The sequence below is a fragment of the Myotis lucifugus genome, unplaced genomic scaffold (assembly GCF_000147115.1).
Source record: "Myotis lucifugus unplaced genomic scaffold, Myoluc2.0 scaffold_181, whole genome shotgun sequence".
Classification (NCBI taxonomy): domain Eukaryota; kingdom Metazoa; phylum Chordata; class Mammalia; order Chiroptera; family Vespertilionidae; genus Myotis; species Myotis lucifugus.
Genome location: NW_005871229.1, coordinates 2,724,428 through 2,739,361, shown reverse-complemented (window position 1 = coordinate 2,739,361; position 14,934 = coordinate 2,724,428). Strand labels below are relative to the sequence as shown.

General features: G+C 50.5%; 1 protein-coding gene across 1 annotated transcript in view; it reads right to left on the bottom strand.

Moving 5' to 3' along the window:
- TESC (tescalcin) overlaps nt 1-14,934 on the bottom strand; it is a 46,300-nt gene that overhangs the window by 13,134 nt on the left and 18,232 nt on the right. The window contains exon 2 of the mRNA XM_006096568.3: nt 4,456-4,525. Within this exon, the coding sequence (XP_006096630.1) occupies nt 4,456-4,525 (70 nt within the window). The remainder of the gene's footprint in view (nt 1-4,455; nt 4,526-14,934) is intronic.

The following is a 14,934-nucleotide window of genomic DNA, read 5'->3' as shown; positions in this document are numbered from 1 at the left end:
TGGCCCATCATTTCCAACAGGAATATTGAGACTCACTGTGATTGGATAGACAGAGATCATCAAACAGCTGAATGTAGTTTGCTGGTTGGCCCTGGGACTGGGCATTGTGAGCCATTTCCAAAGTTGGAATGGTCATAAGTATTGATAGTAGAAGAGGATAGGGTTCCTCTCGATCAGTGGTTCTCCACCTTCTGGTCCTTTAAATCCAGTTCCTGATGTTGGGAGCCAAGCATAAAATTATGTTCGCCCATCCTTCATAACTGTAATGTTGCTACGGGTCTGAATCGTAATTTAAATATCTGATATGCAGGATGGTCTTAGGCGATCCCTCTGAAAGGCCCCTTCTATCCCCCCCCCCCCCCCCCCCGGCCGTGGAGGAGGGACCGCATCTCGTTAGCAAGTGTTCCCCCCCCCCGCCCCCCCGCAGTGACCAGCTCCTCTGAGCGCAGCCCAACCAGCAGCACCTTCGGGGCCCTAGAGCAGGCAGAGCCCCCGCCGCCCAGACCCCTGCCTCATCCGCCTGTTAGCCCATCCTGGGGCGGGGGAGGGGGCAGCTTCTGCTTGAGGCGCCACATGCCTGCGCACAGACTCGTTGGCAGGGAAAGGCAACGCTCTTTCCACGCTTCCTCCTCTCCCGCCACTGCTACGCCTGCACCGCTGTCCCCCCAGCGCCGGCAGAGTCTGACCGGCAGAGTCTGACCGTGGGAGTGACACCTGCTCCCAGGGACGGACGGACGCAGACAGAAAGCTGTGTCTCCGCAGCGCCGGCCCCGGCGGGACAGAGCCACAGGGAGCTGGTGGTGAGGGTGGCACCGGAGCAGAGACCCGGAGAAGGCGCGTCCTCCGCCCCGGCCGCTGGCCCTGTCGCGGGCCTTCCTCACTGTCCTGGGAGGGGCGTGCTGTGGGCGTCGGGGGGTGGCAGCCAGGGGCGCTGCTCAGCACCCTACCATGTGCATGGCGCCCCCCCCCCCCAAGGTTGCCCAGCCCCAAGTGCTCGGGGAGGGCATTCCAGAAGGGGGAGGAGGAGGCGGAGGGGTGGGCCCATGGCACAGGGGCCTGGGACAGGCAGCGGCCTCGGGGCTCGCACTTCATTTTTCCGGGCAGGATGGACCGATTCGGGCAGAGAAGCGCCATTTTAATAGGATCCCGCTCATTCCTGCGTGTCTGTGAGCGGGGCCGTCGGACAGAGCAGGGGTCCAGGGAGGAGGCCGCTGCCACCCCAGGAGGGCGGTGCAGGCAGCCTGATGGGGCCTCTGGGGAGAGGGCGGCTGGCGGGGCAGGTACGTGTGAGATGTGGACGGGTAGACGGGCCGCTGTGGTGTCAGGGGTCCCACGCAGAGCAGGCGTGGGCGTCACCCTCACTCCCAGTCCTTGCCCTGCCCTCCTGGCCCTGCCTCTCCGCCCACAGCCCCCTCCTCCACGCGGCTCCTCCCCAAGCTGCTCCCCCGCCCCCCCCCCCCCACACACAGGCTGCTGTTCCCAGGGCAGCTTTACAAATGACTGCGGGGTTTTCTCTTTAAATAAATGTGCATCGTCCTAGCACATCGTCCTAGCGGCGGCTTCGGCTTTAACGGGAAGGCTCGCTAACTCCTGGGATGGATCAGATCCTGACAGTGAAACAGCCCGGCGACCCAGGCCCGGCCTCACCCGGGCGCATGGTGAGAGCTCTAAGAACCTGGTAAATGTCTAGCTACCTGACAGGTAAAAGCAGTGACTCGGTTAACGAGTGACTCATGGCAGATGGGGCTCCTCACAGCCCGCTCTGCTGGGAGACCCAACCTGGGGCCTCCGTTTCTTAATCTGCAAAACGGGGTGATGATGTGGACTTCAGCGGCTCCGGTGCCGGGCCCAGTCAGCACTCCGCTGATGGCGCGGAGCTCCCACGGATGGGGTTCGCCCTGCGGGAGCCTCTGACTCAGTACAGAGGGCGGGGAACGGCCGCCAGGCGGGGAGGGTGCCGTGGGCCGTGCCGGGTGTGGGCCTGCACAGTGCACACCACCCCCTGCCCCGGGCGCCGGGGCCTTTGTCCCAGGAGCCACCCCCTTCGGTGGCCTCATGAACCTAAAAGTATGCCTGTAACTCGCTCTATCTAATCGGCCTCCGGCCGCTCCGCCTGAGTGCAGCACCCACTGCGGCTATTTGTGGATGTTGGGGAGCCTGCCAGGGCGCCACCAGGAAGTGAAAAGTCGCTGTTGAAGGCAGTCGCCGGTTAAAGGGCCCAAGGAAAGAGAAAAATGCGAGAGGCCATGAAAGACTGTGTTCTCTTCGGGCCTGCGGTTACATCTTGTGGAGGGTCACTGTGGAGGGTCCTCCCAGGAGCGAAGGCGGCACAGCGGGTCTCCGTAAGCGTCAGAGGACCCTTACTCCTCGCATCCACCAGGAGGCTCAGCACTCAGCCTCCGCATTTAGATCTGGGGGTCCTGACTATCATTTGGGGGCCCTCTTAAGAAAAAGAATGCAACACGAACTTTTTAAAAATGAGGTGCTGGCTGTGTAAGGAACCCGGAGGGGGCCCTGACATCCCAGCTTTAAAGGCCTCAGGGTAACCCCTGCCCCCCATGTCCTTACATGATGCCTAGAGACTTATCCCACCAAACATGGGTAGGACACAAGTGGGTTAAAGTTAAAACCAATTTTGGCAGTTTTACCTTGTTTGTTTTTTTAAAGCTCAATTCAATTTATTAAAGTCACAAACTGCAAAGCCCGATCCTTCGTTAAACTTTTAAAAACGCAGCTTGCAAATCTTACCTGTCTGTGCACAAAGCCTGCAGGTTTGAACGGTCACCTTTAAGAGACCTTCTGCACTCGAGGTGTTCGGATATCCCCTGTGGGAGGGCACAGGGCACTGCTCCCCACACCCTCACAGATGGGGTGCTGGGGGCCACGCTCGGGGATCCCCAGCCAACGCCTTTCTCAGGATCTGGAATGTCCCCACAACCTGGCCAGCTTCCACCCACACTTTTCCAAACACTGAAGAGACGAATCCTCACCCTGCCCTCACCCCGGCACAACCCCGGGCCCCAGACAGCCCATGGGGTCCCAGGGACCAGAGAGGGTGAAGGCCTGGCCTGAGGCCACGCAGGAGACCTTGGCAGCGTGGGAACAGCGCCAGAGACCAGACCGCAGCCCGCGGCTCGCGACTCGTTCCTTCTGCCCTGGGCAGACAGACGGGAAAGCCCAGGGACCGAAAAGCTGCCCCGTCTCCCCTCTCCGGGCCCTGGAGGGGGCCGATCAGGAACAGGCAAAGCAGTTCTGAGAGTCTGAGAGCCGGGGAGGAGGCCTTCCTGCCGGCCGTTTGCACAAGACACTGTGGTCAGCCCGCCTCCTTCCTGCAGGAGCGCAACCGACTCACCTCCCAGCACAGACGAGACGCGGCGCAGGGGCTGCGTGAGCTGCAGGCCCAGGACATTGAGGGCTGGTGGTCCCAGAGGGCAGAGCAGGGAGGCCACTTCCTTACGCAAGATCTCAGCACTGGGTTCCAATCCCCGCTCCTCCACCCGAGGGCTGCATGACCCAGGCCAGAGCACGGCCTCCTCAGCCGTCTGTGAAATGGGGGAGTCTTCCCACCACGACTTCGTGTGTGTGTGTGTGTGTGTGTGTGTGTGTGGGCAGCACATGGACACGCTCACGTAACATCTGTGAGCAGCTCCCATGTCAGGGCCCCGGTACGTCCTTTAGCTGGGCCCACCCTCTGAGGGAAACACTATAGCCTGCTGCCTAGGCCCCTCACGGACCTCGTCCCAGGGACTCAACCACCACCCAAGACTGAACGCACTCGCCCAGGGGCACGCCGTGCAAAGCATGTGTCCATAAAAACGTAACCTGCCGGCTTCTGGAAGGGGAACTGGCTGCCACCTGCCACCTTTTTATTTTTAAAAAAATGTGTTTAATGATTCAGAAAGAGGAAGGGAGAGGAGAGAGAGACAGAAACATCAATGATGCGAGAGAATCCTCCATCAGAATCCAACCGAGACCTCCTGGGTCGTAGGTTGATGCTCAACCACTGAGCACACTGGCCGGGCCGTCACCGGCATCTTAACCAAAGTCAGCACTAACCACCGGAGGGAGGGAGTCAGAGACGGGCCTCTGACATCTGAGCCGTCCCGGCTGCACCCGCAGCGGGCAGGACCCGGCATGTCACACATTTCACACGGCCTCCACATGTGCCGGCGCCGGAGCCCGGGAGCTCGGTCCACCTGAGGAAGTCGGGTGAGGTGGGCGGCTGGCTAGCTCTGCACTCCGCCCCTTATCTTCACTCCAGTTAGACGTTTCTCATCCGAAAGAAGCAGGATGGCTCGTCCTCTCCTCAGGGAGAGCATCCTGTCCTGCAGGCGCCCGGAGAGTGAAAACAGCTGCCGCAGACGGGCACCCCAGGGGCATGGAGAGAAAGTCCCTAGCTGCCCAGACCTGCCAGCGCCCCCCACCCCCCTTCCCACCCCCAGCTGCCCGTCTCACCGAATGGTGGGCTGGTCTCCGCTCAGCTGCTTAAACCTCCGGCGGAGCTGCTCGATCTGGTCCGATGAGACTGCGAAGTAAGAGAAGGAAAGAAAATGAGACAGAAAGACACGGGGCTGCGACCTCGGAGCCGCCAGAGGGAGGCTGGGGCCACTGCCCCCCCCCCCCATCCTCGTCCGTTCATTCTCATGCCACCTCCCCCCCGCTGCAAGCAGGCCAGGCAGCCAGGACAGGGCTTCCCACTCTTCCTGGTAACGCAGCTCAGGGTCCCTAGCTCTGACCCCACAGCAATAATACAGCTGTTACTGCAGCTGCTGGGACAGGGGCCCAGGCTCTCCCTCCTTCTCCAGGCCTCTGAGGTCAGACCTCCGGCCGCTCCTGAAGACGGCTCTTTCCCAGCTGAGAAAAGGGCTCAGTGTGGTCACATATGAAGAGAAATACATCAGACAAAGACAACTACCATGGATTTCACTTAGATGCGGAGTCTACAAAACAAAACACACAAACGAAACAGAAACAGACTCACAGACTCAGAGAGAACAGACTGAGGGTTGCCAGACAGGAGGGGAGCTGGGGGGCTGGTGAAAAAGGTGAAGGGATTAAATATAAATTTCCAGGTATGAAGACAGCCATGGGGAGGTGAAGTACAGCACAGGGAATATAGGCAATAATATTGTAATAACTATGTATGGTGTCAGACTTACCAAAGTGATCACTTTCTAAGTTATATTAATGTCTGACCACTATGCTGTACACCTGAACCTAATATAATATTGAATGTCAACTGGATTAGCTATTTTTTTAATCCTTTTTTATGGCCAAGTAGTATTCCATTGTGTACATGTACCACAGCTTTTTTATCCACTCGTCTACTGATGGGCACTTGGGCTGCTTCCAAATCTTGGCTATTGTGAATACCTCTGCAGTGAACATAAGGGTGCATATATTCTTTCAAATTCGTGTTGTGGGTTACTTCAGATAAAATCCCGGAAGTGGAACTGCTGGGTCATCAGGCAGTTCCATCTTTAATTTATTGAGGAAACTCCATGCTGCTTTCCACAGTGGCTGCGCCCGTCCGCACTCCCACCAGCAGTGCACAGGCTGGTTCACTTCTCTCCACAGCCTCGCCAGCACTTGTTTGTGGGTTTATTGGTGATAGTCCGACAACTCACCCAAGTTATTGCACATCTTGTTTGTTCGTGTTCACTGCTGTACATTATTCCATGTTTGAAGAGAGGATGCTTTATCTATTCTGCTATTGCTGGGCATTGGGACATTTTCCAGATTAGGGCTACTCAAATCATACAGCCACAAACATCCTGTGATCTTCTGGTGAATAGAATTATTCATTTCTGTTGGGTACACACCTAGGGGCGGAATTGCTGGCCGATCAAGTATCCAAATGTCCTTGCTAACACACACGTGTATAAATGGCCACATTTACTCCAGAAAGGTGGTCGCTGCCCTCAGTGGTTACCTAACTAACCTTTCCAAGGATCAGTTCCTGCATCTGTAACACGGGGATACAACCCCCTCCTAGGGTGTCCAGAGGAAGAGAGGCTGATTCGTGGAGATAGGCACCCAGGACATAGCGGGCCCTCAGGATCCGCTGACAGTCCTAATGACTATTTTCTAGCAAACAGCAGCTCCTAGGAAGACTTGAGAATGCTGAGCTGTAGATTTTTTTTTTTAATCCTCACCCGAGAAAAGTATTTTTATTGACTTTTAAAGAGAGAGGAAGGGAGAGGAGGAGAGAGAGAAGCATTGATGTGAGAGAGACATTGATTGGCTGCCTCCGAACATGCCCCCACTGGGAATTGAACACGCAACCTATGTACGTGCCCTGACTGGGAATCAAACCCACACCTTTTGGTGCACAGGACGACACTCCAACCAACGGAACCACTCAGCCAGCACGAGCTGAGCCAGGGGCCAACGAAAATGAACAGGAAGTGGGGTTAGATGCCTCTTGAACAAGAGGAGAAAGGTGGCTAAGGGGTGGGGAATGCTGAGCGGACGGTGGTGGGAGAGAGCCCATCTCCAGCTCACCCACTATTTTGGGAAGTTTTGCGTGTAGTCCCCAGGAACCAGACCTACAGGCTCTGAACACCTGGATATTCTGGTCAAACAGGCAATCTGTATAGCAATTAAGGGCAGGCTTTGGGTTGGGCAGATTGGAACCAAGGCCCAGCTCCACCACTTACCAATTGTGTACGTTTTCAAACTATAAGACAGAGGGAAAGTAGCTTCTCATTCACAGGGTGGCTCTGAGGACGAAGCGAGAAGGTGCATGTATGTGTTTAATACTGTGTGTTTCATCACATAAGCACTCACGTGTGGCCAGAACCTTCATAAAGCCTGGAGCCTACAGGGCCGACTTAGTGGTGGATAAACAGGGCCCATCAGCCAAAAATGGTGATTTAAAAAAAGTAAATCTCCTGTACTGAGGTTTTCTAAATTTTAGGTTATTGGGGAAATCGAAACACATTGTCCACAGCAGCAGTTATTAAAATTTTCTTTCATTTTCCTCCCCTTCCCTGGCCCTACCCACCAGATTCCCTGTACATTTCTCACTACAAGTCTCCCAAGGAACTGCCCGCACCAGCCTGAATCACCTTCCCCCTCCCTAATCCTCTCTTAAAATACTAATTGAATTTATTGGGGTGACAGTGGTTAACAAAATTAGACAGGTTTCAGGTGCACAATTCTACAACACATCATCTGTACACGGTACTGTGAGTTCACCACCACCTTCCTCCACGCTGCTCTCTGTGGCCATCACCACACTGTTGTCTGTGTCCATGAGTTTTTTGTTTTGTTTTTGCTCAATCCATCCATCTCCAGAGCTGTCAGCCTGCTCTCTGTTATGAGTCTGTCACTGTTTTGCTTCTTAGTTCATTTTGTTCATTAGATTCCACATATGAACTGACTGGCTTATTTCACTTAGCATCATGCTCTCCAGGTCATCCATGCTGTCACAAAGGGTAAGATTTCGTTCTTTCAGAGCAGGAATAAACAAAATAGAGTCTTTAAAAAACCCAATACAAAAAAATGAATGAAACCAAGAGCTGGTTCTTTGAAAAGATAAATAAGATTGAGAAACCTTTAACCAAACTCATCAAGAAAAAAAAGAGAGAGAGGACCCAAACAAAATCAGAAGTGAAAGAGAAATAACAACTGACACCAAAGAAATACAAAAGATTGTAAGAAAATATTACAGACCACGATATGCTAACAAATTGGACAACAGGGACGAAATGGGTAAATTCCTAGAAACTCACAGTCTGCCAGCACTAGGTCAGGAAGAATCAGAGAATCTGAACAGACAGATTACAACGAGTGAAACTGAAGTAATAATTCAAAAACGCCCAACAAACAAAAGTCCTGGACTGGATGTCTTCACAGGTGGATATTACTAAACATTCAAAGAAGAACTAACACATATTCTCCTCCAACTATTCCAAAAACTTCAAGAGGAGGGAAGTCCCCAAGCTCATTTTATGAGGCCAGCATTATCCTAATCCCAAAATCAGATAAAGACACTGCAAAGAAAGAAAGTTATAGGCCAATATCCCTGATGAACGTAGGCACTAAAATCCTCAACAAAATATTAGGATACTAGATCCAGCAATACAATAAAAAGATCATACACCATGATCAAGGAGGATTTATTCCGGGGATGAAAGGGTGGTACAATATCTGCAAATGAATAAACATGATACATCACACAAACAAAATGAAGGATAAAAACCACATGATCATATCAATAGATGCAGACAAAGCATTCAACAAAATCTATCACCCATTTATGATAAAAACTCTCAGCAAAGTGGGAACAGAGGGAACATACCTCAACATAATTAAGGCCACATATGACAAACCCACAGCCAACATCATACTCAATGGGCAAAAACTAAAACCATTTCCCCTAAGAACAGGAACAAGACAGGGATGTCCGCTTTCACCACTCTTGTTTGACATAGTACTGGAAGTCCTAGTCATAGCAATCAGCTAACAAGAAGAAATAAAAGCCATCCAAATTGGAAAGGAAGAAGTAAAACTGTTACAGATGACATGATACTGTATATAGAGAATCCTAAAGATTCCACCAAAAAAACTACTAGAACTGATACATTAATTCAGTAAAGTAGCAGGACACAAAACAAATATCCAGAAATTAGTTGCATTTTTGTATACCAATAATGAACTATCAGAAAAAGAAAGTAAGAAAATAATCTCATTCACAATTGCTTCAAAAAGAATAAAATACCTAGAAATAAATTTAACCAAGGATATAAAAGATCTGTACTTGGAAAATTAAAAGACACTGAAGAAAGAAATTGAAGAAGATACAAGTGGAAGCATATACCATATTCATGGGTAGGAAGAAGAAAGATCATTAAGATGTCTATACTACCCAAAGCAATCTGTAGATTCAATGCAATTCCCATCAAGATACCAATGACATATTGCACAGAACTAGAACAACTATTCAAAAAATATATATGGAGTGGGGCTAGGGGGGCTGGGTGAAAAAGGTGAAGGGATAAAGAAGTACAAATTGGTAGTTACAAAACAGTCACAGGGATGTAAAGTACAGCACAGGGAATATAGTCAATAGCAGTGTAATAGCTATTATGGTGTCAGGTGGGTACTAGACTTATGGGGGTCACTTTGTAAATTATATATATACTAGAGGCCTGGTGCACACATTTGTGCACAGGTGGGGTCCCTCTGGGTGGCCTGCAGGGATTGGACTGAAACCCGCAGTCCAACGCCGCCTGCAGCTCTTACCTGCTGCTCCTGCTCATCCTGGTCCCACTGTGCCCAATCAATCCTGATCGGGAGAGGCTTGCGCTGCCACAGCAGCGCTCGCCAGCCATGAGCCCTGCATCTGTTGCCTCCCAAGGGGAATGGCCTGCAGGATCAGGCTAAACTGGCTCTCCGACATCCCCCAAGGTGTCCTGGATTGTGAGAGGGCACAGGCCAGGCTGAGGGACCCCACTGGTGCACAATCAGGCTGGGGAGGACTGTGGGAGGGCTCAAGGGCGTGTCCAGCCCATCTCCCTCAGTCCCGATTGGCCGGACCCCAGCAGCAAGCTAACCTACCGGTCGGAGCATCTGTGCCCTGGTGGTCAGTGCATGTCATAGCAAGTGGTTGAGCAGCCTTAGAATATCGTTAGCATATTACATTTTGATTGGTTGTTTGGTTGTTCTGCCATTCAGTCTATTTGCATATTACCCTTTTATTATATAGGATATATATCTAATCACTGTGATGTACATCTGAAACTGACAGAAAACAATATTGACCATCAACTGCAATTGAAAAAATTTAAAAAATCTATATTTGATATGGAAATGTGTTGCACATATAGTGTCTAAAAACAGCTTGCTACAAAAGCAGCATGTTGGGGAAATATATAAATATTTACAAATGTACATAAGTATTGAAAGAAATCTAGACTTGTTTCTCCACAATAATAGCAATTATCTTAATACTGGGATTAAAGACTTTGTTTGTTTTGCTTTAATTCATCTATATTTTCCAAATTTTTTCTTATACACAATGTATATTTATTTGTTATGTAATGAATATTTTAAGCACACAATATGGCCCCATATAGGACAGCCAACAGATCTCAAAAATATTGTTACTGATGAATCATCCACTGGCTACAGACCATGTTTCGGGCACACATGTTCTTCTTTAACCCTTTCTATGAACCTATGAAGGACTGTTCCATTTTACAGAAGAGCAAACTGAGGCTCAGAGGGGATGGGTAACTTGCTCAAGGTCACTAAACTTGAAAGAGGCAGACCCAGGATCTGAACTCAATTTGTGGTTGTGCTTTATTTTTCTATTTTTTATGACACCCCACACTGCTTCCTTTGGGTGGTCAGATTAGATTCACTGATGAAAGAGTCCCCGGGTGTAACCTGAGAAATTATGATGAGAAATTACAGCAACACATGCTCCTAAACAACCGCTATTAAAGATGAATGATCTTGAACACATCACGCTAAATGGGAGGCCACACACTGGACAATTCCATTTACATGAAATGTGCAGAGACAAATGCATGGAGAAGGGAGGGAGACCAGTGGTGGCTGGGGAAGGAGAAGAGGGAGTCACTGCTGATAGTCACCCCGTTTCTTTGGGGGGATGAAAATGTTCTACAATTAGATTGTGGCAATGGGAACACGATACAGGTGTGCCCGAGTCACACCCCCCAGCGTGAAAGGCCTGCTCCTGCCCTGGAGGGTTCCCGGGAAGGAAACTTTCCAGCTTCCCTGCTCCTCGCTCAGCCCTTTCTCCAGGCCCCCATGAGGTCACAGTTGCCATGGGAACGGGTGACAGCGACACTGCTGCTCCGGTGCCTGGCGTGCCAACCTCCTTATCTTGGTTTTAGATTTCACCCGAGGGCAATGCACCCTTCCAGGTGGCTGGGGGGAGTTTAATTGGCCCAATCTTTGATATGTCACCCCTGGGGGGGGGGTGACATCACTCTGTATCCAAAGCGTAAACAACGAGGTATATGCCTGCACCGCCCATCAGGGAGCGACCAGCCACGTGTGGCCACTAAGCCCTTGAAAGGTGGCACGTGCGAGCTGAGATGCGCCCCAGTGTCAACTCCACACAGGCTTCCAGACTTGATACAAATGAATGTAAACTGTGTCAATGCTTCTGGTATTGATGATACGTGGAAATAATATTTTAGATGGAATGGCTTAAAATGCAGGATGCAAACTCATTTCACTTTTTTATGTGGCTCCTAGACAACGTAGGATGGTGGCACCTCGCGCTGTATCTGCAGTGGACAGTGCCGACCTGTGTGCTTCGAACAGAAACTTAACCCCTCGTAACAAGTCCTGAGGACTGAGACAGCGGAACAAAGGAAAACAGGCAAGAGGAACCCTCGCTGTCTATTTAGAACAGTAAAAAATAAAGAAACGCTGAGCCTCAGGAAACGGGTTAAATAAATCCCGGTGCATCCTGAAGACAGAATACTACACGGTGGAAAAAAAATGTTTAAATATTGTGGGACAGAGAAAATGTCCGTGGTATAGCATCATGTGGAAACTTAACAGGCTACAAGCTCTCATGTATACGAAAGTTCATATTGATATACAAGTTCGTGCTGATTTACAACAAAACAGTACATTTCCAGATGTTACAATTATAGGACATTTCTCTCCTCACCCCTTGTTTTTATTTATCTGCCCTTTAACTTTCTTATAATTGACAGGGATTACTTGTGCAATCTTATTTAAATGAAAATTTTTAAACCCTGATGAGTATCATCGGACATAAAATAAGCGTGCATACGGCTGTGTGGACCTGGAACCCACGTACAGTGCTGGTGGGAGATGGCATGGTGCGGCCACTGGGAAACAGTTTGGTGGTTTTTCAATGAACTACACATAGATTTACCATACGATCCAGAAACCCCACTCCTAAGCATACACCCAAGAGAAACAAAAATATATGTCCACACAGAAACCTGAACGAATGTTCACAGCAGCGCTGGTCACAACAGCCAAAGGGTAGAAACAACCCTGATGTCCATGACGGATGCACAAAATGTGGGCTCCCCACACAGTGGAATATTATTTGGCCATGAAACGGAATAAAGCACTGACACATGCTACAACATGGATGAACCTTAAACACGCTGGGCCAAGGGGAAAAGAAGCCAGACACACGAGGCCAGGCAAATCGACAGATGCAGAAAGTAGACGGTGGTTGCCAGGGGCTGGGGCGGGGAGGAGGGCGGAGTGCCTGCTAATAGACACAGAGCTTCTGTCTGGCCCTGGCCTCTCACCTGTAAGGCCGTGGGGGCCAGCTTGCAGCCTTCTATGCTAAGCAAGGGGTCATGGGGGTTGGGGCGCAGGGGTTGGGGTGGGGGGAGGAGAGTTGCATAGACAGGGAGTCAGAGACCACCCTCAGGGAGGCCGTGGGAGGAGAGTGGGGGCAGAGAGATGGGCCTGATGTCCTCAGTGGGGTCCAACCGCTGCAGGAAGAGGAACCCGAGCATCACCCATATCCAGGACTGGAGGGGGAGGGGGTTAGGAATGCTCGAGCCCTATCCCGGGGGCCCAAGTCTGATGTAAGGGTCACAGAAAATGCCCCTTGCTCCTTCCAGGACCCATGTTGGCTCACAGGGATTTGGGGGGCCTGGTGGACTCCCCTATGGCCCACTGTGTCCACTCGCCCTCACCATTCATTTAAGAGGCATTTACTGAGGGAAGGGGGGGACAGAAAATGGCGGCTGAACAGGCAGCAGTGTCGTGCATCTCCTCCTAGGGCCAGGCCAGAAAAGCAATGAAATCGCAGAACATCCACCCTGAATTAAGAAATCAGACACAGCCGAGGAGACAATTTTCAATAAGGAAGGACAGAGGATGCCTAGAGAACGCCGCTTGCCAGCCATACCCCACGTGGAACCACCACCGTGCCCTGGCAGTGAGTAGTGCAGTACCTCCCGGCAGGCTCCCAGGCATCTGCAGGGAGTGCGTGCCGCCAGAGTGAGCTCCCACACCAGGCCTCCTCACCAGCCTGCTGGGACCCAGTGTCCTAGGATCCGGCTCCAAGACCCTACAGCGAATGCAAGCCAGGGAAAACCCTGTGCCTCACCTCCACCTCCAGACTACACCATTTCATTGTACTGTATGGCCTTGTTTATAGTCGTTTTATCTGTGAATTTCCCATTTCATAGTGTGTCTGTCCTGACCCAGAGCAACCCAGAGCATGCCCCAGTCCAGGCCACAGGGGAGCTCTGACTGTGCAACCCAGAGCAACCCACATCCACTCCACCCTGAGCCCAGGGTTTTGCTGCCAGGGCAACTTGGAGTAACCCAGTGTGTGCCCCACTCAGGCCACAGGGGAGCTCTGACCGTGCAACCCAGAGCAACTCTCAAACACTTGCAGGGGCTACTGGAGCAACCCAGCACACAGCTCACTTGGGCCATAGGAAAGCACTGCTGGGGCGATCTGGAGAAAGCCAGTGTGCCCAGCCAGGGGCCATGGGACCACGCTGCAGGTGTGCTGCCAGAGGGACCTAGGGTGCCACCCTGCCACAGCAAATTGCATGCCAGAGGGCTCTGGGTCCTCACAGGGAGTTGCACATCAGAGGAACTGTGCACATGCTCCCGCCACCCCGAGCATCTAAAGCAGACAACTGAGGGACCAGATCCGTGGGAGAAGGGGATACAACTCAGAGTAGAAACAATAAAGGCATGCCACTCAAGACAGACCCAGCTCTGGGCTAATGATTTCCGGACCATTGCCCTGTTAGGGTCTTTAACCTCTCAAACCCTAAGCAGGGTGCCCAGGGCCAGAAAGAGACAGAAAATAGGGAGACAAAGAAACAACCCCCAAGGAATGAAAAGGAGAAATTGTCAGAAAAGGAACTAAATGAAACGGAGGCATGCAATATGTCAGAAAAAGAATTCAGAGTAAGGATCATACAGTTCATAAACCAGATGGATGAGAAAATCAACTTACTAGTATGTAAGAATCAAGAGGAAATAAAAAACTATATAGCTACAATAAAAAACACAATGGAAGGTTTCAACAGCAGACTAGAAGAAGCAGAGGACCAAATTAGTGAATTAGAAGATAGGGCAGAAAAACATACCCAACCTGAACAGCAATTGGAGAAAAAAAAATTAAAAAGCAGGAGGAGAACCTAAGGGAGCTTTGGGACAACATGAAATGAAGTAACATACATATAATAGTGGTGCCAGAAGGGCAAGAAGAGGAGCAAGGATTAGAAAACCTATTTGAAGAAATAATGGCAGAAAACTTCCCTGATTTGGGGGAGGGGGGAGTCACATGAACACAGAGAGTCCCAAAGAGTCCCAAACAAGATGAACAAAAAGACCCACACCAAGACACATTGTAATTACAATGGCAAATTTTAACGACAAAGAGAATCTTAAAGACTGCAAGTGAGAGACACAGAGTTACCTACAAAGGATCTCCCATTAGATTATCAAATGATTTCTCAACAGAAACATGTCAGGCCAGAAGGAAATGGAATGAAGTATACAAAGTGATGCAAAGCAAGGGACTGAATCCAAGAATACTCTATCCAGCAAGGCTATCATTCAAAATTGAAGGGGAAATCAGGAGCTTTGCAGACAAAAAAAAAAATGGCTAAGGGAGTTTATTACTGTAAGCCAGCAATGCAAAAAATGCTAAAGGGACTGTTGTAAAGAGAAGAAAAAGAATAGAAAGAAGGAACACAGGCATAAAGAATAAAAATGGCTACAAACAAGTACCTATCTATACTAATAAAAGGGTAATATGCTAATTAGACCAGGAGACTTTCTGGGAGACCTTCCAGACATCCTTCCTGACAAAGCCATGGTGGCTGGGCCGAGGCAGAGGCGGTTAGGGGCAATCAGGCTAGGAAGGGAGGGCAGTTGGGAGTGAGCAGGCTGGCAGGGGACCAGTTGGGGGCAAGCAGACTG